Below are 24,551 nucleotides of genomic sequence, written 5' to 3'. Positions count from 1 at the left end.
CACAGCGTTCCGACATTCCAAGGCCTTCCAGAAGAAATACTTAGCAAGCTAGCTGATGTGCTGGAGGAGGTAAGTCACTGAACTGTGTTGGATAAATCATTGTGTATTTTCTCAGAAGAGCCTGTTAACTCATAGTTCTTTACAACAACACATGTAGACTCCATATTCTATTAAACATTGACTGGGCTGTCATTCATTAAATATCACTAGACAAAGGATTTGATAAAAAAAATTATTTATTTAAAAGGTCTTATTTTGTAAAAGGTCTTAATAAAGTATTTGATATATATATATACAGTGGGTACGGAAAGTATTCAGACCCAAAATTAACTTAAATGATTTTAGCAAATGGCTGCAATATAACAAAGAGTGAAAAATTTAAGGGGGTCTGAATACGTTCCGTACCCACTGTATATATATATATATATATATATATATAATCTGACTTGTTATTAAATCTTGTTATTTCCATGAAAATAGGATTGTGCTACATCGGTGTGGATGGTCACTGGTGTGCTGTTTCTAATGGTTTCATTGCAATGGGAACAGCAACTTTGGTGAAACTCTCTTGAGGATTATGGGATATTTTGCAATTAAATGTGAAAAAAAGGAAGTTGAAATCACATTAACATAGGATTTTTACAGAAGCGCATATTATTAGCAAAGATCCTTGGAGCGCATGGTTGGTCTGTATCGAACATTTTATATATTATCACTAAAAATCAATATCTCTATGGAGATATTGAATGGCATTTTAATTTCCAGAAACTGGTATGGAAACCAGTGTTATTTTAATATCATTAATATAATATTATAGTTTGTATTTATATTTTGAATTATTTATTTTATTTTATCTGCTTTCATTTTCATTTTAGTTAGTTGTATTTATTTTTTAGTGTTTTTTATGTCTATATAATTTTTAGGCCTAGATGTTGCTTTTAGGGTCCTGTACATGCGGTTCATATTCATTTCAAATAGGCCATGAACAGTTATGTCCATTGCCCTAAGCAATAAACAACAACATAAGATATGTTGTCATGACAGTTTGCCTTATGAAGTATAAGATCCTAACTGCCTATTCACCTTTAAGGCTTTTGTTCTGCAATAATTTTAAATGCTTTTTTAATTTTTTTGTTACCTAGATGAGCTCAATTTGTCATGTTGACAAATCACACATTGGGCTTATTGAGTCAGAGAGAGTTTGGAGACATTTACTCAAAGGATATTCCCACACAGAATGACATTTATTTTTGTTAAGGAAACAAAGAGCACCAAATTGTTGTTGGCAGGCTGTTTTCAAGTGTAGACGATATAAGTGCCCTGAAGTGTTAAGTAAAGGACAGCTTTGACTTTTTGGTCCTCTCTTCAGAAACATTGCTTATGAACTAAATCTCTCACTTGCATGTGGATCTGCCCCCCAAACATAAGTAAAGATGCAGAACTAGAATGCTAGAGACCAAATGGAGAAAATGATCTCTTTTATTTTATTGTTCTTTTTCATAATGTTGGGAAAGTAATGCAATTAACAGAGTAGCCTTTGGACATTCTTTGTTAATTAAGATTACATCAATGAATTAAAACTGCTTTGTTTTTTTAATGTTATTTGCCTGAAGGCCATTCACAACTTCATAGGCTTGTGTTTACAATGCAGCTGTTGGCGTCCTAATATAATACACATCACCACGACCATTTTCACAGTGTTTCCCAGTGCATTACAATAAGTAATTAGTGCTTGCAAGGAAATCCCTCTTTTTTATTTTTGTTTTTTGTTCATTTTTGTTCTAATCTTTTTAAACTCTGCATATACAGTACTGTATACTGTATATCACCGGTCATTTTATTAGGTACATCTCTTCAACTCATTGTTAATGCAAATATCTAATCAGCCAATCACATGGCAACAACCCAATGCATTTAGGCATGTAGATATGGTCAAGACAATCTGCTGAAGTTCAAATCGGGCATCAGAATGGGGAAGAAATATGATTTAAGTGACTTTGAATGTGGCATGGTTGTTGGTGCCAGACGTTCCGGTTTGAGTATTTCAGAAGCTGCTGATCTACTGGGATTTTAACGCACAACCATCTCTAGGATTTTCAGAGAATGGTCAGAAAAATAGAAAATATCCATTGAGTAGCAAATTGGGTGAAAATGCCTTGTTGATGCCTTGTTGATGCTGGAGGTCAGAGGAGAATGGCCAGACTGGTTCGAGCTGATAGAAAGGCAACCATAACTCAAATAAGCACTTGTTACAACCAAGGTATGCAGCAGAGCATCTCTGAATGTACAACACATCAAACCTTGAAGCAGATGGACTGCAGCAGCAGAAGACACACACCTGGTGCCACTCCTGTCAGCTAAGAACAGGAAACTGAGGCTACAATTAGCACTGGCTCGCCAAAATTGGACAATAGAAGATTGTCAATTTCTGCTGTGACATTTGGATAGTTGGGTTAGAAATTGGCATGAACAGTATTAAAGCATGCATCCATCCTGCCTTGTATCAGTGGTTCAGGCTGCTGGTGGTGTAATGGTGTGGAGGATATTTTCTTGGTAGATTCTAGAGTGACTAATGAGCTGCCTTCATACTGGGTCCCTACTGGTCACCTGCTGCTTTTACTGCCCTGACTAAACATGATGAAAACAGCTCTGTGTTTTCTGCTTTGATCTCTCGCTCGGTTCTCTCTACATTCTCTTAGTCCAGGGGTCTTCAACTAAAATTGCTTGAGGTCCAGTAATGAACCCTCCTCGCCAGCCGAGGTCTGGGCAATTATATACCTAAAAACATGAATTGATGGTTTTTGCCAGAGCAGGGTTTCTGTAGAATATTTAAGCTCAAATCAAAGACTTTAGGACATTTTTAATACTTGCACAAATAAAAATAAAATGACTGTAAAAAGCATGATTTACGGTTCAGACACAAAACTTTCACAAAAACAAAAAGTTTTATAAAATGATAAACTTCACATTTAAGCATTTAAACCAAGAAAATGGAGTTATAAGTATCAATTATTATATTAATTTAAACAATTATTATCAATCAATTATATTAATTAAATAACATATCAATATATATTACTGTCTCCTTAATTGTTTAGATTTTTATAATGCATTATCTTCTTGCCGATCCACCAGTTCACATTTACAACTCTGCGTGTTTGTAGCGTAAAAACATGGATTGATTTTCACATTGGTCTGAACAAAATCAGCGGACCGGCTGATTGAAAATGCACATTCATTCTCTGCCAGCAGGAGGCGCTTTCGGAACGGCAGAAATAATGTGGTTTCCCTGGTAACGGCAGCACACAAACCAGCACCTGACTTTGAAACGTGCAGCACACATATTTATTCAATGAAATCATAGCCTTTTGAAGTTTAATCGTCACATTAAGCCGTATCGCAATTCTTGTCTTTCCGTCCCCAAATTTAAGACCTCCTGAAATCATAAGACTTTCTTGTACCATTTAAGACATTTTATGGCCTTAAATTTGATACAACTAAATGTAAGACTTTTTAAGGACACTTCAACTTTCCTCGTTTTTGAGAATGCCATTGTATTTCACTCACTGAAAGTTTAATCTATCTGCGCGCCGCTCTCTGCTGTCTTCACTGCACGACTGTACGTCTGAACGAGCAACAATTAACTGTATTAGCAATCCATGGCACCGTAGGACCCAAACAGCTCTACTGAGCTGACCTTAATGTGCCTAATATAAATTCGATTTTATTAGGAAATAGCGTTTGGTATTTATTTATTTCATTATGTAAAAATTATTTGTGTTCCGGATGGACGCATCTCGCGGTCCGGATTTGGGGAGGAGTCCGCTAATTGGCACCCCTCTTAGTCCCTCATTTTTCTCTTTCTCTTCCTATGATCTCTCTCTCTCTCTCTCTCTCTCTCTCTCTCTTTCTCTTTCTGTTTATGCTCTGTCTCAGCGGGTTCTCTGCTCTCTTCGCTAGTTGCTGTAGGCTCAGGATAGTAAGTATCTCTGACCAAATGTATGAATCTGCCTAACAAAACAGCTGCTTAAGTTCCTCAGGCATGTTTCATGATGTAACATTGGGTATGATACTAGCAAAACTATGCTAGTTTTAGAAGTCTTTCCATTGATATCATTAGTCAAATTAATTATTACAAAAATAATGCAATAAAAATTTAGCGTTTAATTGTGCCCTGACCCATGTGTAACTTCTGTGGTAAGCAATTTTCCTGCCACTGGAGCATTTCAAGATTGTAATATTTTTTATTAATTTTGCATTCAGTACAGGCCGGCTGCTACGACAGTCATCGTGCCTCACCAGACCACTCTTATCAAGAGCTGACAGCGCAGAATGAGTAAGGATTTGTTCACAAAGGATGCATTGTTGTGTTCCAAAAAAGCCAGATGTTTTTGTGCCAAAAACATTACCATTTTCCAACTTCTCCCTGGCAGTTGGATTTAAATGGGTGCTTTTTTTTTTGCTGCTGACCTCACAAAGCCATGGCAGTTCAGAATGAGTCATTTTTGCAGCTCAGTTTCAATAAATGCATTTTGTTTATACTGGAAAGAAAGATACAGTAGTATTCAGTTTAGAGCATATGACTAAACATAAGACATTAGTACATTAGACTATAATAATAGAGCCAATGTATCACTGCAGGACAGAGGTTTTCAAACTTTTTGATGCTATGCACATAGTGTTAACGAAAACTATTACAAAAATATTTATTGACAACCTTTTTTCATGACTAAGTAAATGTGCCATCAAACCTTCTCCATTATGAACTGTAATAAATCCAAACACTTACAAGAACTCTGTGCCACAATACAAAGTCTTTTTTTGTCATTTTAATATAAAAACATAAATATAATTTGGAATTATTGGAATTAATATTAGGAATTTCTCTGTTTTAGCTTCTGAGAGAAGCTTTTGAGTTTGACCAGTTTTCACAATTTAGAGAGTGCGTTAATTTTTATGATAATTGAATAAATCAGGAAACTATAAGATAAAATAAACCATATGTATGAGTTGGCATTGTCCTTACTTGTGCTTATAGGTGAAAGTGCAATAATTCTGATGAAAATTCTCAAGTGACAGCAATCATGATCAATAATTGCATTTATAATGGTGAGCAAAATAATTGTCATTATCAGTTTAACCATTATGAAGCATGACTAAGCATTCCTAGACTTTTAGACAATTAGAACAAAAACAGGATAGGAATGCCTAAATATGTATGATAAAAAAAAAATTTAAAAAAAGGACATTTGACACAGGACCTAAAACTAAATTTAAAAAACGGCTGACAAAATGAACACTACGTGGACCCCCAAATATGATAAATAAGAACCATTTATACCATGACTACTAAAAATATTTGTATATCTCATCGGAAAATATTTACTTTATATTAATCTGACAAATGTAAATACATTAATTTAATAAATTGTAATATTATTATTATTATACTTTTTTTCTCTGAACTTTTATTCTGACTCCCTTACAGCCCAGAACCGCTGACCCAGTGTACATAGACCTCCTAAACTTTATAAAATAGCAGCTAAGATGTGTGCAAATAAGTGTGTAGCTAATACAGTAATACAACCACATTATTAGTTATTATCTCCATGTCAAGACCTGATCCAAGTGGATGTGTGGGACGCGCTGCACTGACAGATTTCTTGGCACACTGAATATCTTTTTATATACTGCAAGCCTGATGGTGAAGCAAACTTATGGTATCATATATTTTGCAGTTCAGTGTGGAGTGGGTCATCGCAGAGAACCGTTTAGCGTCATGTTCCAGTTTGAAGATCTATGGCTTTTTAATTGATGACTCCTGAAACCCATTTGAAGTAGGAAATTACAGCAAATAGATTTTCATTTTTAAAATTGAAACCAAATGGATGCTTGATGATAATGTCCTCCTGGGGAACACAAGGGCAAAGACACGAGGCGAAATGAAAATAAGAGTTCCACTTTCAAGTGCCTTTTTTTCAAGATGGGAATTGACTTTTCATTGAAAAGTTTTCTCTTTCCACAGCATAATAATTAAGATAATGATCAAGGCTCTAAAACACTGAAATATTGTTTAGAAAATATATCTTCATTTTCTGATGACATTCAAAATGAGTTATTTTTTCAAAGACACTCCAATAGTACTCACGATATCTGTCTCACCTTGAACACAACGAGAGAGGCTCAACTCAGGAAAGATTTTAAAGACTTTAATGTGAACTTTAGTAGAATGCTTTGTACAATTAGACATTGATTTTTCTTGCAGTATCTATTAGTTTTTGACCAAACCACCTTGTCTTTATCTAGTGGCTCATAAATACCTCCACAGACCTGAAAGTGCTAGAAAAGGGCATTCAGAGACCTAATTATTGAATTTTTCAACAGATAAACAGAGATAATTGACAGCGTTGTGGGAAAGTTGAAAAGCTAGACACAAAACATTCATAGTGAAGTTCCCAATGTAAAAATGTTAAAGGGGTCATGATCTGTTTTTTTTTATTATTATTATTTTGTTGTCTGATGTCCGTTTATGATGTTTGCGCGGTTTTTACATTCAAAAACATCAAAATCAATAAGTAATAGGCTATTTTCTACCCTGGTTTTGACGCTCAGTTTTTATGGGCGTGCCGCATTGAAGACTTGGAAGTAAACGCCCGCTGCTATGATTGGATAACAGTTTTGCATAGTAAACTAACTTTCTGTGTGTCTGTTTGACAAGCTACGTCCTTCATAGTTGGAGCCTTCTGTGACTTTGGTTAGACACGTACACATAATCAGGACATATCAAGCGATCTCTAACAAAGCAATAGTGACACATAGTACAAATATTTTTTACTCGCATAAGTGTGCCGTGCCATTCCTGTCGGATCCAATATAGACGCACAGCATTGCTTTTTAATCTCAGTCTCTCTGCAAATCCACTGTCGACCTGTATCTTGTTTACAAAGGAATCCGGGGTGAAATGAAGCAAACAAACGCTCAATGATTTACTCACGTGAGCTGAAACTTCATTAAAAATAAAGTTCAACCACGCATTCCTAATATCTGAATCCGAAGGAAGGTTATGCAGCAACTGTGTTCTTCCACAATCAGGCACTGCACAATATTTTGCGATCTTCAACGGCATGTTTATTTCTCGGTTGCTTGATCCGGTTTATAGCCACTTATGTTATTTCCATACTATGTCATGCACGAATCAGTGGGCGGGGCTACATAATTGGGCGTTGATATTCTTCTGTGGAGGCGGTGTTTAACCTATCTATTATGTCATAGGTAGGCACATTCCAGGATCTGGCGTTTGCTGGGCCTGGTGTCAATAAAAGCTTTTATTTCAGTCACAAGGACGTTTTCAGTTCTGAAATTTAAAGGATATTCTTTTACTATGATGACCTCTTATATATCAAAAGCTCAAGTGAAAGTTGATTTCTCAATTCATGACCGCTTTAATTTTCTTCATGGAGAAACTGAATTGAAGCTGTAACATACAAATGTCAAAAAAGAAATTGCTGAATTCCCTGTGAACAACTACACTGTCCATAATCCCAAAGAGAGATCCACCAATCAAATAAGCCGCAGTTACCATGGAAACACGAATTGCACCAAAAGAGCTCAGTAGTGACCACACACTCCCAGTGATTTAAACAAGACTCCATACACTTTTAAACAACATATATTTGTATATATTTACTACACTGAATAAATCTGGTATAGAACTTTCTTTGAAACAGTTTTCACCCAGACGTTGCTAGGAAAAGTAGAAAGACTGAAATAGTATTTTTGTGTAAAACATAAAAGACATTTCCTCATAAAAGACATTAATTACATAGCCTTGTGTTTTTTTTTTCAGATTTTTTGTTTAAAATCTGGTCCGTTTGGTTTGTGTATTAGAACTCTTATGCTGAATATTTTTTGAAAAGCTTATGAAGAAAGAAAATGGGAAAAAAACACACCTGAAACCAAGGCCGCTTAAAACGCGGAAGTCAATATTGCTCTCTGTTATCCTGTGTCTACAGCAGTTAGCTATGTCTGGGTTTTATCCCAGGCGTACTTGTGAAGTACTGGAGTTGGCATTCCCACACTGCACTGTTCTACTTGGAGCAACATGGGTCAAAAAGTCAGATTTTTCCATTAGATGTTTGAGGTAGGAATGTATGGTAGGAATAAAAGAATGTAAGAATGTAAGTGGAAAGAGGGGGGTTTCTAGAGAAGGGTTGCAGTTAAAGTTATATACTTAATGCTAGTAATATTATGTGCTAATAATAATATGCTAATATTAATTAGTGCTGGGCGGTATACCGGTTCATACCGAATACCGGTGTTTATTTTTGTTATGATATATATTTTTAAAATACCGCAATACCGGTGTATGTCGCTTAAACAACGTTCGGAACGCGATACTGTTTGAAATGGGTCCGTTTTCACTGTTGCACTGTGGTGAGGGAACAGCTGTATGTGTTACTAAGCGTGAAAGTTCCGAAACTGAAGCTGTACAACTAATAGAACGTGATGACACAGAAGAACTCATCCACAATATCCACATTGACCGCCACAAATATCCACCGCCCCCTGCCATCAGCTCCCGCGTCTCACACACACGAGCGCGACTTTAGCACTAGATTTAGCAACTTCAGACCCTTTTAGCGGCTTTTTTCCATAGAATATTCATACTGACAAACCTAGCGACTTTTTTGGATAAACCTTAGCTATGGTTCAGTTGGAAGATTTCGCCAGTGCTGTCCCGCGAACGCGAGGTCTGACTTTCCCGGAGAAGTGTCACCTCTCTCGGCGTCTGTTCTGTGCAGTGAGCGGCAGAGAAGCACCGCAGCCGACTCCTCAATAAATGAGTACAAAACAGCGTTTCCTAGCACCTGTCGCTTACTGATTGTTTGGAATTATAAATATGAGCGTAGTTCGTCTGTTAATATCACATGCACTTTTTTGTTTGTTGTTTTTTTTAGTTTGTTACTCAGACGCAGGCAGTGTGCTGCATGAGACAAAAAAGTAATATAGCCAAAACAACCGTATAGCTGCTCTTTAGTGTAGATGCATGTTGATTTTATCAGACGATGCCGCGATTATAAATGAGAGTGACTCCTGGTTAACATATATTAAAAGGGGTCGTGTTTAGTCACTATTTAGTGTGGTATTTTTTGACAATATTCACTCATCATGACAGTAAAATAGGGCATTCTAAGTCAATATACTGCAGTATTTGCTCTCTCAATCAGTACAAAATATGGTTAACACCCGGTCATGCATGAAAAAAAAAAATACCGTCATGTACCGTGAAACCGGTATAATTGAGAAAAATACAGTGATATAAATTTTTGGTCATACCGCCCAGCACTAATATTAATACTATTAATATTATCGCAGTTGAAATGAGTTACAGACTTTGCTCACACAGGGTATAACAACTTTCCTATTTTTGTACTTTTTAGGAATTTTCCCCCACCATGTTACATGTGTGGTGTTCCCAGTCAAGAATGACTGGCCTACAAATATTGCTTTATCAACATGTTTTCTTTCCATGAGCACAGGTTTTGTATTTCTTTTTGGAACTGACTGATAGGTCTCATTGATATGAGTTTATGCAACACATGAGTGAACATTGTCAAAATGATGCATATTTTACTCAAAAACGAGGTGCATAAAGTCAGGTCAAAGGCCTTACAGCCAATCAGTTTCAAAAAGAAATGCAAAACCCATGCTAATCGAAAGAAAACAAGTTACCAAAAAGATTAAATGCAAGATTTGGTGATAATATAGCATAATAAGAGATGCACAATCCAATTTTTAAAGGACAGTCATTTTTGACCAGGATCACCAAATTAGGTAAAGGATTTTCCGCAGAGCACAAGGGTTAAAATGTTTGAATGTTTGGCAGTACAGTCAGATAATGTCAAGAACAAGATGCTAAAAATTGCAGCTGATATTACTTCCCTTTTATCCTTTGCACAAAGTAGGTCACGTTGAGTGCATTATAAGGTTTTCCACACAGTCAATACTGTTATATACTGTATATTTTAGAAATTCTTCCAGAAATTTTATGCATACAGAACATTTGCATTTTGTGCACAGTGTATACTGCAGCAAAAATAGTATGGTAGTATGCTATTCTTCATTGGTATATTTTAGTAAAACTCCACAGACAGGAATATAGGAATTGTGAAATTCTGCAAATAAGCTTTTCACTACTAACAAATTATATTCAGTTTACAAAAAAAATAAAAATAAATAAGGTTTACTCAAGCCTTTATGCAAGAATTTCACATTTCTGACTTTAAACCCTCTGGAATACCTTGCACTGTGAACTTCTATTGTATGCACATTACTACAAATGTGTTTTTCATTTGTGCTTAAAAATGCTGGATGAGTCAGAATTATTTTCAGCAAGCCACAGATGCTGTTAAGAGATGTAGAGGTGGTATTTAATAATATATACTAACAGTACAAAAGAGAGTCAAATTAAATCCTGAACCTCAACATTATTACTTCCTCAAGGTGAGCTCAGCAATAGCCCTATGAACTGCACAATGCTGCAGGAGCAGCCCATTCATTTTACTGCTATAAACTGAAGAACTAATGTGAACCCCCATATTTCAAATCAAATCTTTCAGGGTTTCTGGGCTTTAGGAACTGGGCTTGATCTTTGAAATTATGAGAAATGTGTTAGGTCTTGATGTCCAGGTCATTGGGTTTAAGATGAGCTCTGTAGAGGAGAAATAGTTCAGTTACAAAGGCTGCTGTCAGGAACAGCAGATGCAAAGAAAAGTCATATATCATGACAATCCCATTGCATCATGGTTGTAGAAACATGCTCTTGTCATGTGCAATAAATAATGTTTATTATTTTTTTCATTAAATCAATCAAACGTAGTAAATCAAATAAAGCAAGGTAAAAAAAAAAAAAAAGTTAGACTACTCTTGTATACTTAATGCACTTTGTGGTTACTGTGCTGAGCTTTAGAATTCAATGTAACAAATGTATTATTATTATTATTGGTAATACTTTACAATAAGGTCTCATTTGCCAGCATTAGTTAATGCATTAACTAATATGAACTAAAAATCAGCAATACATTTCTTGCAGCATTTATTATCTATTATCATTTATTATGTTAATGTTAGTTTAAAAAAATACAATTGTTCAGTGTTCATGTTATGTTAGTTCACAGTGCATTAATGTTCACCGATAAAACTTGATTTTTAAAATTAGTAAAGGTTGAAATTAACATTAACACTAAGTATAAAATCAATTAATTTAATGAAGAAGAATAAATTAAGAGTTATTTATATCTTTTGCATTTGAGTGCCAGTAGTTTGCATTTCCAAACATTCTTTTTGCCATTAGTTGTAATAATCAGTGAGATTTATGTACAAAATGCTTTTCAAGCTGTTGCTCTGCAATTAAAGTACTTGACCAAAGAAAACTGACTGTAAAAGAAGCTGGTCTTGAGATGTTTTGAATTGCACGTAACACATTTTGGAACAAAAATATTTTATATTTGCTGAAGACAATGTTAGTGGTGCTTGAAAAATTGCCATGGTGGTTGCCAGCGCATTGCTATGCGGTTGCTATGGTGTTTTGAGATGTTTCATCACATTGCTATGCAGTTCCTATGGTGTTCTAGGTGATCCTAGGTGGTTATTTATTGACCAAAGTCAACAGATTGCATCCCCAAGCCTTTATAATATCCTTTGAAGTCCAAGTGCTTAAAAAAGTAAACTTAGTCGGGCAACCCTTAGCCTTAATGACAGCCTGTAGTCTCCAGGTTCATGCAAACCTGAACTTAATTTTTTTTTTCCCAGGCTTGGTCTGAATAATTTTTGGTCCCAAATTTGTATCAGTTTTACTCGTAGTCCACTGTATGATGAAATTGTGGGTACAATTTGTCACAGTTTACTTTATTTTGCTATCACTTACATAAATGAACTATAGTGTCCTGCACCCACTAGTTCAAACTTTCCAGTGATGTCTGTGAGAAAGGTATATTCACTCGACAAGCTTGTGCATCTGCGCCGCCACGCACTCAATCCACTCAGCGTGCTTTGCTTATCAGCTCGCGCACATCAGCTATACAGTCAATACTGATTGTTTAACATTATATTCATTGCATACATATACTTCGTAGACATCCTTAATCTCTAATAACTCCATTCTGCTGTCTGTTGTCGGTGTTTCATTGTCTGAATATGTCACTTAACACGTACTCGTTAAAATTCCCCGATACCACACAGCATGAGTTCCAGCACAGGAGCTCAGTATCGGGCCCGATACCAATACCAGTATCGGTATCAGTGCATCCCTAGTAACAACACACCTCTCCTCAACAAGCCACCCAATTTGAGGTATAACTGTAGTACAAAGCTGGACAAATTGCACACCAGTATTTAAGGTAAAGGGTTTGATCAGATCCTTGAGTATAATAATAGTGATTTTTGCCTTAGTAAACACCATATAATGGTGTGTGAAATCAGGAATCTGCATCTGCACTTGTGTAGGGTTTGTTTCAGGCCTTAAAATGACTATAGTCTAAACATTGAGGTTTCAGCCGAAGTTTCTCAGAGTTACATTTGCATCGGGTGCTGTTGTGGTTTTCCGGTAACATGGATTACTGCTATGAGGACTTCTGTTCTTGTTTTGGTGTTGCAGCCTTGAAGTGGCCTGTTGCATGACTGAGGCACTGTCTTCGTGATGGCTTGAGAATGATTGTGATGGAGCAACACTGTGAAAATTGAACTAGAAGGAAAAAAATTACACTTCAGTAATACTCTCTCTTTGCCTCTCTTTCTTTATCTCGTTTCTCAGACTCACTACAGTGATGGAGAGTACATTATTAGACAAGGTGCCAGAGGGGACACGTTCTTTATCATTGGCAAGGGAAAGGTAAGATCTTTTCCACCACAGAGACCGAATACCACAAAGGTTGCGTGCATGAACAACATTTGAAGAAAAACATAAAAAGTATCATAAAAGAAGTACATATGAGTTGTATGCTATACTCCAAATCTTTACAAGTTATACAATATCTTTGTATGAAGAACTTTGTGAAATTTAAGTCATTATTCCCTAAGAATTAAGAAAAATAAGCCCTTATTAAAGGGCTAGTTCACCCAAAAATGAAAATTCTGTCATTAATTACTCACCCTCATGCCGTTTCAAACCCGTAAGACCTTCGTTCATCTTCGGAACACAAATTAAGATATTTTTGATGGAATCTGAGAGCTGTCTGACCCTGCATAGACAGCAACGCAACTGAAATGTTCCCAAGTCCAGAAACGTAGCAAGGAGATCTGTAAAATAATCCATGTGACATCAGTGGTTCATCCGCAATTATACGAAGCTACGAGAATACTTTTTGTGCGCAAAAGAAAAAAAAATAACGACTTTATTCAACAATTCGTCTCCTCCGTATCACCCTGGTGCCATTTTGGAGAATATCCGCTGTATGCTATTCTGTGTCAGCTGCGTCATGCCGGATCTGTTTCCTACGTTGTTTGCGCTTTGATTTGAATGAAAACAACATATCCGTGTGACGCAGCTGACACAGAATAGCAACATTCTTCAAAATTCTTCCTTCAAAATGTTCATTTTTGTGTGAACTGTCCATTAATCTGAACACATTTTCAAGACCCTTCGTTCAAATACACTCTCTCTATTGTCGCTCTACCATTTAGTATAATTAGAGTGATAAATACCAACCTATAACTAATGTAAATGCTAAATAATTGATATTTTAAGAACAAATCAGTGGATTATTCAGTCTTCCAGCTTTTCATGACCAATAATCTGTAATTGCAGGTGAACGTTACTCGAGAAGATCCACCCAATGGGACCCCTGTCTATCTGCGGGCATTAGGTAAAGGAGACTGGTTTGGAGAAAAAGCCCTTCAAGGGTAAGAACTTTTTGCTCACTACTTATAGCGCTGTAATCACAGCACACAGAATTAAAATTGACCTTGTTTGCTTTCTAAATACATATTCTGGATGTATGAGAAATAAATCATAACCTTTCATCAAAATGCAATAACTTACTCCACCTCCGAAACAACTTTCTTTTCCGGCTGATATTACCGATCTCTCTTATTTGTGAAGTCTTCCTCTACATTTTTTCTTCTGCCTCACTCTGAAATATTTCACATTATGGAAGTGAGCTGTGAACTGCATTTCATTTGGCTTTTAACCTGATTTGAAATGGGCTTATATGAAAAATGCCTGTCATGTTTGAGGCTTTATTTGCAAGGGTACCATCTAATGGACTGGGAGCACACAGCACTTCTTGAGTAGAGCTAATTTGAAGAGAAGATGAGACCGGTTGTGTGAGAACAGTCAGATGCACATCCAATCCCCTCCACCTTATATTTCTCACAGGGTTATGAACATTATCCTCTGCTCTATTTCCATATTCCTGCACAATCCCTCTGCTGCTGATTCAATAGAGGCCAAATGCAGGCAACCTTCACTCAAGCTTCCCTTACGGCTTTCGATTTGTGTTTACAATTTTTACAAATGTAAAAATGTTTTCCACATGGTTTTAGTTTTGAAACTTTTTGAACAGCTGTTGCAAGGGATACAGACAGAACGAATGCATTGGGGACTCCTAGTGGAGATCAGAGGAAGTGTTAGTTCATTAATGGTGGTGGTTGTGACAAACAACAATCCATTGTATTGTTATTTTTGGGCAATTACCCTAATGAGTAGTAATAAACACAATAAAGGGTTTCTACAATTTTTTTTTTCATTTAACAAGCTCGCGTCAATGCACTTGACTGGTGTTGCACAGCTGTGTTGTGATATTGAGCTTGTCATTGACCCTGAAAAGAGGGGCAAGCTGCTAATGGACCGAAATAAAGAGCCTGCACATTTCACACAAAATAAAAGGTCCGTGCTGAGAAAATTAATATTTGCTAGGATTAGCTTGAATGAGAGAGTAGGAGGATATGTTTTGGCCACAGGACTCATGGGACGAAAGCTCATGATGAAATCATGAATCAAGGAGGACATACTTTCATCCCTTTTGAACCCTAGCATTCAAGAAGTCTCAAACAGAAGTGCCTCTGGTTCACTACGGTACACTATGCCAACCTGTGAGGCACAAGAGAGTAAAATGAAATTGTTTCTGGGTTTTCTGATTGTATCAAAAGTGAAGACAGTGCTGAGAAACTAATCTAGACTTTGTTGTTGTATAGTTTAAGTTTTAGCTTGAGTGTTTTGGTTCTAAATGTCTCTTGAATTTCAGTTTTTCAGTAATTGACATCAAAATACTATTTTGGTCACAAACAACATATTTGACTAGCTGAACTTGCACCAAAATACCTTGAAGTCTGATTGGATGCACCATATTTTAATTGGTGACATTTTACAATAACCAAACATGTGTTAACATTTGTTAATGCATTAGATATCACAAGCTGACAATAAACAGTACTTCTACTGCATTTAATAATCTTGGATAAAGTTGATTTTTAATACACTTACACATTTAAAATTTTACAATTTTTAAATTTAAAAAGTTTACTCAAAAATAATAAACTATTAATTCACGATTAATGCATTAGCAATGTTAATGTTAAATGAATGATTTAATTCTGTTTTTGATTGCATTGATGGATAGTACCTAATTAACAGTTTTATTAGCTACGTTAAATGTAGTAACTATTACATTTAAGCACAATCTATTTTTACCACATAAATATTTTGAGGGCAAGGTATTGTCATTGCAAGTGCATTTTATTATAATTGTTTGTTACAAATGTGTCTATCAGCTGTATATTTATAGTTATATATTATGTGATCTATTGATCAATTGTTACTTTGTTTCTATTCACAAAGCCACCTAGTTAGATGGCTCTTGCTTTGATCTGAGCCGAAGGACGACCAAGCTGATGAGTTGCAATATGGTGTGTAGTGTATTCGCCTGAAGAGGTGTCACTCCTTCAAATGTGTGTTCTTGATCTTCACGTCTTTTGATCTCACCTCTCACTTTCAGCTTTAATTAGTACACAATCTTGCGTTTTTGTTTTGGTTGTTGTTTGTTTAGTTTCTCTCTTTTTTGAGTGGTAGTATGTTTAGCAAATCAATCAGCACTCTATTGAAGTGGATCAAGTCAGTCTTTCATCTTAAACATTATTTTTACGCCGTTCTGAGTCTTGTTTGTATGATATGGGAGTTGCCTGGGATTTGACTAAGTAACAGGCATAACAATAGCTGTGGTCTTCTGGATTAAAGGCTGCCCACTGCTTTGATGTGCAACAGCCTGTATGCTAAGTAAACTTTCATGTACCTCTTAAGCAAAACACCTTGTTGAGCCAAAACAATTAATTTGCTGCCAGTTAAGGAGATGTTGACCAGATCTTAGAATAATTATCTTCTTTTGAAGTTTACACACCAGAAGAGAAGTATACAAACACACTCAGATCAAGGGCCACTGTATGGATAATTCTAATGAAAACATGTCCGAGTCACATTACCAAAATCATGTCAAACTCAATTATTATTATTTATTTTTTTTGCAATGTGACATTATTTTCATTACAATCAAGCACATTTCATCATCCCAAATTACCAAATAAATTTTTCAATATTATTCTATTGTAATTCGATTTTCATTACTTTAATTACAGTAGAAATCTTATAGTTTATTGAAAATGTTATGTAATAGGACAACATATAACCATGTATAAATAAATTTGTACTTATTAAATAATATTTTATCCCATTGTTCAATGTTAATAAGAACTGGGAACGAGGGCTTTAAATTGTTTCATGATATTTACCGTATATGGTTCCTTACCTGTTATTTATTCTATTTAAAGAATAGCATTGACATTTAAACTACACTTTTTGTGTATATTTGACTTGTAGTGCTGCATGTTTGTGATTATATTAGTTATCTTGTTCAAACTCTTGCTACAATTCATTTTCACTGACAGTACACAATACTAAGTTTCTTTATTGGAAGTTCTTTTGGTAAGAATGCATCTGAAATGACATGTATGTAAATATAAATTTCCCAGAAAATTCAGAGCATTGCTATATCAGTGCTATTTCCTTGTCAGATAAATCTCAGCTATACTTTAATGTTAATTACCACATAATGCTTTAGTTCACCCAAAAATAAAACTTCTAATTTTTTTTACCCTCTTGTTGTTTCAAACCCTGTATTGTTATTTTTTTGCTTTGAACCCAAACTGATCATATTCACATTGTTTGTTTACATATATGAAAACATACAATGAATAAGGGCTATCATACATTTATTTTTGAGTGTGCTAACCTACAATTACAGTGCTACACTAAAGACCTCTCATGCTCCACTTTAACCTTGGTTCCATTTTCATGGAGTAGCTCACGTTGTGTCACTTTATCCTGTTATTCTACCAGCTTGATTGACGGCTCTGACCTTTCCTTCATAAGCCTCACTCCATACTTGCTGTGATGTGCGCTCACTACATCCAGACTTTAACTGACCGCTGAAACATGTTTGTACTGGCTGGTCTTAACCCCCCTCTGTCTTTCTTTGCCTCCATCCTCACCTAATGCTGTCACAGCATTCAGAGACATCCCTCTGCCTCTGAAGTGTGCCATGCTAATTGAAGGATGTTTCCCTGTGCTGGACTTTCTCAGTGTCAGTTTTAATCTTCATGTGTGATTGATGTGATAAGTGTAGCTGTGATGTGAATAGCACAGGACTGATGTAATAATCACTTTAGGTTTTATAATTGGACCTTATTCGCAAGAGCTGCGGCATCTCTGATATGTTCTATCTCAATGGGAGTTATCTTTTTCACAGTTGTACCAGGAAACATGTCATATCTAATGATAGCCAGTTTGAGGCAGTTGAATTCCAGCAGATGCAGATGCGTCTCAAGACAGCAAACACTAATGACACCCTAAACATAGACATGTCCACTGGAAAGTGAAGAATATTTGCAACTGTGTGGTGCTAATTGGAGACCCATATGTCAAAGTTGAGGATGTGGGTGGCATATCACCGTTTTTGTCCTTGTATTATATAAAGGTCACATTGAAAATATTTGGAAACATTTTACCTTTGTCATTTATTTTGCCACTTTTCAAATGCATAAAAGCAAATACATTGCCCCATACCCAGAGTTTTGATCCTAAAACATGAAAATCCATCCTAAAAAATAATGTTATTGTTAAATGTGTGTACTTTCATAACACGCCATGTCTGTGTGGATGTGGCAGGCAGTTTACAGGCTTTTTAAGGTAAATGCACATAAGTGGTTTACTGTCTACAGCTGGTTTTGTTGATGTCCCTGTAATGTGTTGTAAAGTTGCTGAACAAGTCAGTAATTTAAAGAACAATCAATGTAATTGTAAAGATGCAGCATGATTTTTGCTCCTTGTTTGAGTGGTGTTTGCCTATTTAAAACTCTCTGGCACAATGCAAGGGGGTTGTGGGTGGTTGTCAGGGAATTGTTATGCAGTTGCAGGTGCTCTGAGTGGTTTTTTCATGTGTTGCAGTTGCTATGGAATTCAACAAATCACATGATTTGAGGTACAAAACATGTCCCTAGCACAAACAGGATGAATGGCACCCTAAAGTATAATACCTATAGTTTGGGTTTGTTGAAAAAGCATGACACAGTCTCATTGAAAAATCGTGACTCTACCTGCACTTTTGCCAAAAACCTACCTATACTCAGATTATTGATTAATAAAGACTTATTTTCACAAGGTTCCTTGCACAATACTGTTATTACCTCAAAACACTTTTACCATAGTGTAAACTAATACATTTTGGTGTTTGCATCACAAAACCAACTCCGTATATATGGTTTTTCTGATGTGGTAAACATGCTCAGTAGCACACCCGGTACGGCATTGCACTTGTAATGCAGAGCATACTGGTATGAATCTTATTAAACATAAGTCACGGCACTCGATAAACAAGCTCAAAGACTCAGAGAATCAAGCTAAAATGGCATGGTTGTATCAGCAAATGCACTTCCTGTTTGTGTGTGAAGGCAATCAGCATTCCCACCTGGTCATTGTGAATTGGCAGTGTGCAGCTGCTTGGAGCTGTCATTCAAAATTTTGGTCTACACACATGAATTTATGTTGTGCCATGCGGTAAAAAAAAAGTTGTACAATAATAATGGCTGATGATTAACACACTACTCCATTTGTCACTGATTAGGACAAATTATGTACTACGGATGTAAATTTTTCCGAAACAGTACAATAGATCATGCTTTGTTGTTTTCCTCTTATTATGTATGTTTACATGCATAATTATTAACTAGCTCGAATGAGTCTTTTTAGTAGTTGAGTTACAGTCTTCATCTGTCCCAGCAAGCCATACATGACACAATGTGTAACTGATTATTTGAAGGATTAAATCACACATTGTTACACATTATTTTTTGAGCTACTGTTCAATTTGTTCTGTTAGCCCAACGTCACAAAAATCTGACTGGTATGATTTCAATCGGGCTAAAGTGTTTACATGACATTTTAAAAATGCAAAGTATATGCAAAAAGACGTATTGATTAAATAATGGCAGTATAACAATTTATATCTCAGTATGTCACAAAATAGTTATTTTTGCTGGAAATTCAACTAAAATATCTATATGTTGAATATCCATCTCATATAAATGTGTGTGTGTATTGAGTAATTAAGTTTGGCTGTGTATGATTGACATGTATTCTTTGTGTCTCCACAGAGAAGACGTCAGAACGGCTAATGTCATTGCTGCTGAAGCTGTCACCTGCCTCGTCATCGACAGAGAGTGAGTTGTGTGTCTGTGTGTGTGTACTGATGCTGTGAAATCTGATTAGTCTTTCATCTTTTCCACTGTGTGCTCACTAAATTACAGCCACTAATTTCTAATGACCTCATACAACTTTCACTGTGGCAAGTTCATGCTAGTTTACGCCAGTTAACTTCAGGGAGCCAAATCTTCTCGTTTGCCATTCTTAGACAGCAGTCTGTCAGCAAACCTCATTTGAGTGGCACAGCGTGTGACAAAACAGTAGGAGCACAATGCCTTGCTGCACAGTGGGACTCATTGACCTCCTCTCGTCTCTGTAGACATCGTACTCCAGAGACTTTGATTTTACTTTGGTCTGAGGAATAGATATAATAAGCAACCCCTCATGCAAACTGACTTTCACTCTCACTGCAGGAATTCGCCCATTATCTCAGTCCTGTTATCAGTCAGGGGTTTATGGTAATTCTCATTAAAAGACTCTTGTTGTTGTTATATTGTATGCTAGCTGACCTGTGATCAGTACCAAATACACAAAATAATGATCTTTAAAATAGCATCATATGACCCCTTTAACCACTGATTCATGCAGCTGATTTCCTCTAGGAATAGAACCCAACAGTAATGCTTACTTTTTTAGCAGGTTGGGATTTGGAAGTATTTGTACCTTTCATTTTCTCCATAGGGATTTCATAAGAAAAATGCAGAAAAGGGAAATGCTGTCACTCTGTTCCAGTCACATACTCTGTTTTATTGTTTGGAATGATTTCCATTGGTGGAAAGAAATATACAAGCTACTGTAACTGGATACATTTTGCAAACAGTTACTCAATGTTACGGTCATTTTTTTCTGGATCTAATAATTTATTTAAAACACATTAAAAATTACATTCATATAAACAACTGTTTTGTGATTCATGCTTTTAATTTCTTAATTAAAATTATTTTTTGATCATTTTTGATATTATATGTATTTGATAGCATTATATTATATTATATTATATTATATTATTAAAAAAACAGTAAAACAGTTTGTTTTAAATATTGTTATATGCAGTAAAATATATGTTAAAACATTTAAAAAAAACACTTGATATATAAGAATTAATCATTCATATTTGTAAAATAAATACCATTTGTATTACAAAAATGTATACTTAAAAACTTGAAAATAACTATGATGTGTACTCTGACATATTTAATATAAGGAAAATGTATATAAGGAAATTATATAATTATATAAGGAAATTATTTAATTATTTTTATATAATAAAAATTATATAAGAAAATTTTAGAAAATGTTTAATTTAATATTTTAAAACTAGATTTAAAAAATTTTAGTCTCTCTTATTTGTCATGGCCCTATTGACTTGTGTATTAAAGCGTTATTTTTGCAGTCGTTTTGTTCTGCTAGTGCAGCAGAAATTACAGAACCGAGTGACCTTTTAAATAGTGTATATCTCAGCAAAGTAGTATTTTAATGGCAGAAATGTAAGTACACGTGAGTGACTTTGGGTTCACACCCCAGAACATTTCTGCTACTAATTCTGGGGCTTCACTTGGGACTGTGCTAAGAATACATTGTGAAATGGGTCAGAAGTGCAGTGATATAAAGTCATTCACACTTTAAATGTCCATCAAATCATTATTATGGCTCGGGTTACCGCTGTCCTGCCTGACCTGCCAAGACTCAAAAGACTGTATAAATCATGGTAACATCCAACAAAATGATGCCATTAGGATTTAAGGCTTTCAATTAATCCTACATTTCAGCTCTTAACCATACAATTGATTGTTCCCCTTTTAGTTTCAATGTTTCATCAGAGTTCTAATAAAAATATGAGATAATGTGAGAATTCTCTGGTGGATGAGTCACATCCTGAAGCGCAGCAGCTGAAATTATGAACACTATTACTGGTTCCCTCTCATGTCTAAATCTCATATCTTGTAGCAACATAGGCAATAAAATATTTATCTGATTTAATAAGAGGATAGGGGAAAAAAATAAATGCTCTTTTTAAGTAGTGTGCTAAGGGATGACATTTAACCACTGGCAAAATACAACATGACATTAGATGTTGACGAGTTTAAGACAAGAGATCCTAAATGTCATGTCAATATGAAATTAAAAGTGACCCTATTTACTTTCTTAATGCATGCAAAACCAGTTTGTTTATAAAATGGACTCTGGAGTGAATATAACAACCGATTTCTATATGAAACATGAGAAAATGTAAATAGGTTAGGATAAATGCTTGTTATTTATCACATCAGGCCCGATTAGGACACTGCAATTTCAAAGCAACTCAACTATTGATATGCTAATTATGAATGAATACTTAGTTTGGTGACAGAGATGGAAACATGAAACACACTTAAGCTGCAAAAAATTTTGACTTGACTTAGACCTGTAAAGAATTGACTTAAACCTCAACTTGGACTCATAACTAGAAGTCCAAAACTTCGACGAGTGCCTCGGACACGGGTCGGGTTCGGTATTAGTTGCCTCGGGTCTCGGGTAATTTAAAATAAATGTGCTTTTTCCAAATGGACCAGATAAGACCCGATCCCTTTAACGTACTTGCACGTAAGTACATTTTTGAGAAACGCATGTAGAAAAGGAACATACGTTTGTAACCTCGCCAACAGAAATCCATCTTATAGATATGAGATCCATGAGGAAAAGCCACTCGCTTCATTACGGTGCATGTTCATGCAGGGCAGGGCTTTCCTTTTTGTGTGCAGAATCCTTTCGCCGGAGATGAGGTAAATAGCATTGCAGAGCAGCCAACACTAGCGAATCTATGATTTATTAGGCTATCAATTTAGTTTTTATCGAGCTATCACGTTTATTTTTCCAAACCACTGGTCACAATTGAAAGCCGAACTCAGAAATAACTTGTATCCATCAGGTAAGTAATGATATTAAGTAATAATAAATTAAATAAATGTAAGGGAGAAGTGGCCAAATCAGTCAGCAGGACACCGGGATTTTTCTTTACTGACTGCGGGGCTGCAGGCTGTGCACACGTCAGTGCCGTTTACGTTCGGCTCCAGTCGGGTTAAAAAATAAATTGGTCGTTGGGTCGTGTCGGGTCTAATTTCATCGGGTCTGTCTCGGGTCGGGTTTTTCTTTAAAAAAAAAATTAAAATGCAATATTAGGCTCAGCAGCCTTGGCAAACTGCTGCCTTTATAATTATTGTTTTAAAAAGCTGGCATCCCCCCTGCAATATATGCACAGTTTGGGAAACACTCAACATTTTTCCTAATTTTTATGACAGTCTCACAAAAAATAAATAAATAAATATATATATATATATATATATAATTTTTATACTATATCCCTCATTATTTATTTGTGGTACTATTGAAATGCCTTTCATGTAGACATTTTATTATTTTACCCTTCCTTGTCCCAGAGTTCTGCAAGCCAAATCCTTGACTTATTCTAGAAGCAGAACAAACTGTTCTATGTGTGAACTCATATTCTGACATATATAGTGAAGACATATTCTGCCTTATTAACAGATGGGAGAGAGAAAGCCACAGATGTCTTTCCTTCAAATGAAGATGAACGGCTGGAAGTTTAATGGGATGAAAAGCATTTGGGATGCACTGTGTTGTGATTGACTCTGTCCTGTGCAGATCATAGATCTACACAGCTTGTAGTCAGATTCTTTGTTCCTAAATGATAATTGTCTGTTTATGGCATTATTCAATACAAATGGTTCCTACAATGGCACACTTTGTTTCATTAAGGAGTCAGTTTAATTTTTATTATTATTATTAAAAATACACTCTATTGCAAATTTAAGTAAATAAAATACAACAAAAGATAACTTTATAAACCTTAGATGGTTTGCAGACCCCCTGCATTAGCATAAAGCATAAAAAATTGCATACATCTGCATTCATTTTTCATTAGACATTTTCAAAGCATGGATTAATTTTTCTGTTCATGTTTGCAGGTCCTTCAAACACTTGATTGGAGGTCTGGACGACGTCTCTAACAAAGGCTATGAAGATGCTGGCTCCAAAGCAAAGTGAGTCTGATACTCAACACTTTCTGATCATGTTATCGGACTATATATCAAGTATAGTGCATTCACAAAGTATTCAGTTTTTCACATTTTATGTTGCAGACATCTGGTAAAATGCTTTATTATTATTCAAAACTCAGTCTACACCAGTGGTTCTCAACCTTTTTTTCCACCGGGCCGCACTATGGTCCAAGTGCAAGTCTCGCGGGCCGCACGCATATCATTTACATATTACGTCAGCAATACAAACCAACCTGATTTATAATATTATAGCCTAAATATTATGATATTTAATCGATTACATTCATTGAAATAAATAAATAATTCTACTCCCCATAAATAACACCCAATTGTGTGAACTTCGGCTCGAAAGGAGTAACAGCACAATCATAGGCGGAGTTTCACTTTATGCGTGATGGGGGGGCACCCACTGGCAGACGAGTCACGAGCACTTTTTTATATGTTCTACATTTCATGTATTTATGTAACACATATTCTACATTAAAAAATTAATTTAGAATGAACAATAACTGCTGTACAAAGAGTAAAAAAAAGAAAGAAAAGAAAAAAAAAAACATACCTAATGCAGAAAAGCCGCCTCTTTTTCCGAATTGCGCAGATGACCACTATCTTTCTTTCATCTCTTCTGATAAATTTTCAGTCAAATCGTTTTCTGTGTGCTAGATCAGAGCTAGAGCCCTGCATTTCAGCCCAGGCCCGACGGGCCCTGACTTTTTTACGCCCCTCGGGCTGGGCTTCGGGACAAT

General features: G+C 35.7%; 1 protein-coding gene across 1 annotated transcript in view; it reads left to right on the top strand.

Annotated features, from left to right (window-relative positions):
• The window catches only part of prkg1 (protein kinase cGMP-dependent 1), a 142,880-nt gene that overhangs the window by 92,547 nt on the left and 25,782 nt on the right, over positions 1-24,551 (top strand). Inside the window, exons 6-10 of the mRNA XM_016513239.1 lie at positions 6-69; positions 12,812-12,889; positions 13,805-13,899; positions 19,699-19,764; positions 23,713-23,787. Of these exons, the coding sequence (XP_016368725.1) occupies positions 6-69; positions 12,812-12,889; positions 13,805-13,899; positions 19,699-19,764; positions 23,713-23,787 (378 nt within the window). The remainder of the gene's footprint in view (positions 1-5; positions 70-12,811; positions 12,890-13,804; positions 13,900-19,698; positions 19,765-23,712; positions 23,788-24,551) is intronic.

This window comes from Sinocyclocheilus rhinocerous, unplaced genomic scaffold, assembly GCF_001515625.1.
Source record: "Sinocyclocheilus rhinocerous isolate Xijiao unplaced genomic scaffold, SAMN03320098_v1.1 scaffold24, whole genome shotgun sequence".
Classification (NCBI taxonomy): Eukaryota; Metazoa; Chordata; class Actinopteri; order Cypriniformes; family Cyprinidae; genus Sinocyclocheilus; species Sinocyclocheilus rhinocerous.
This window is presented reverse-complemented; position numbering and strand designations above follow the sequence as displayed.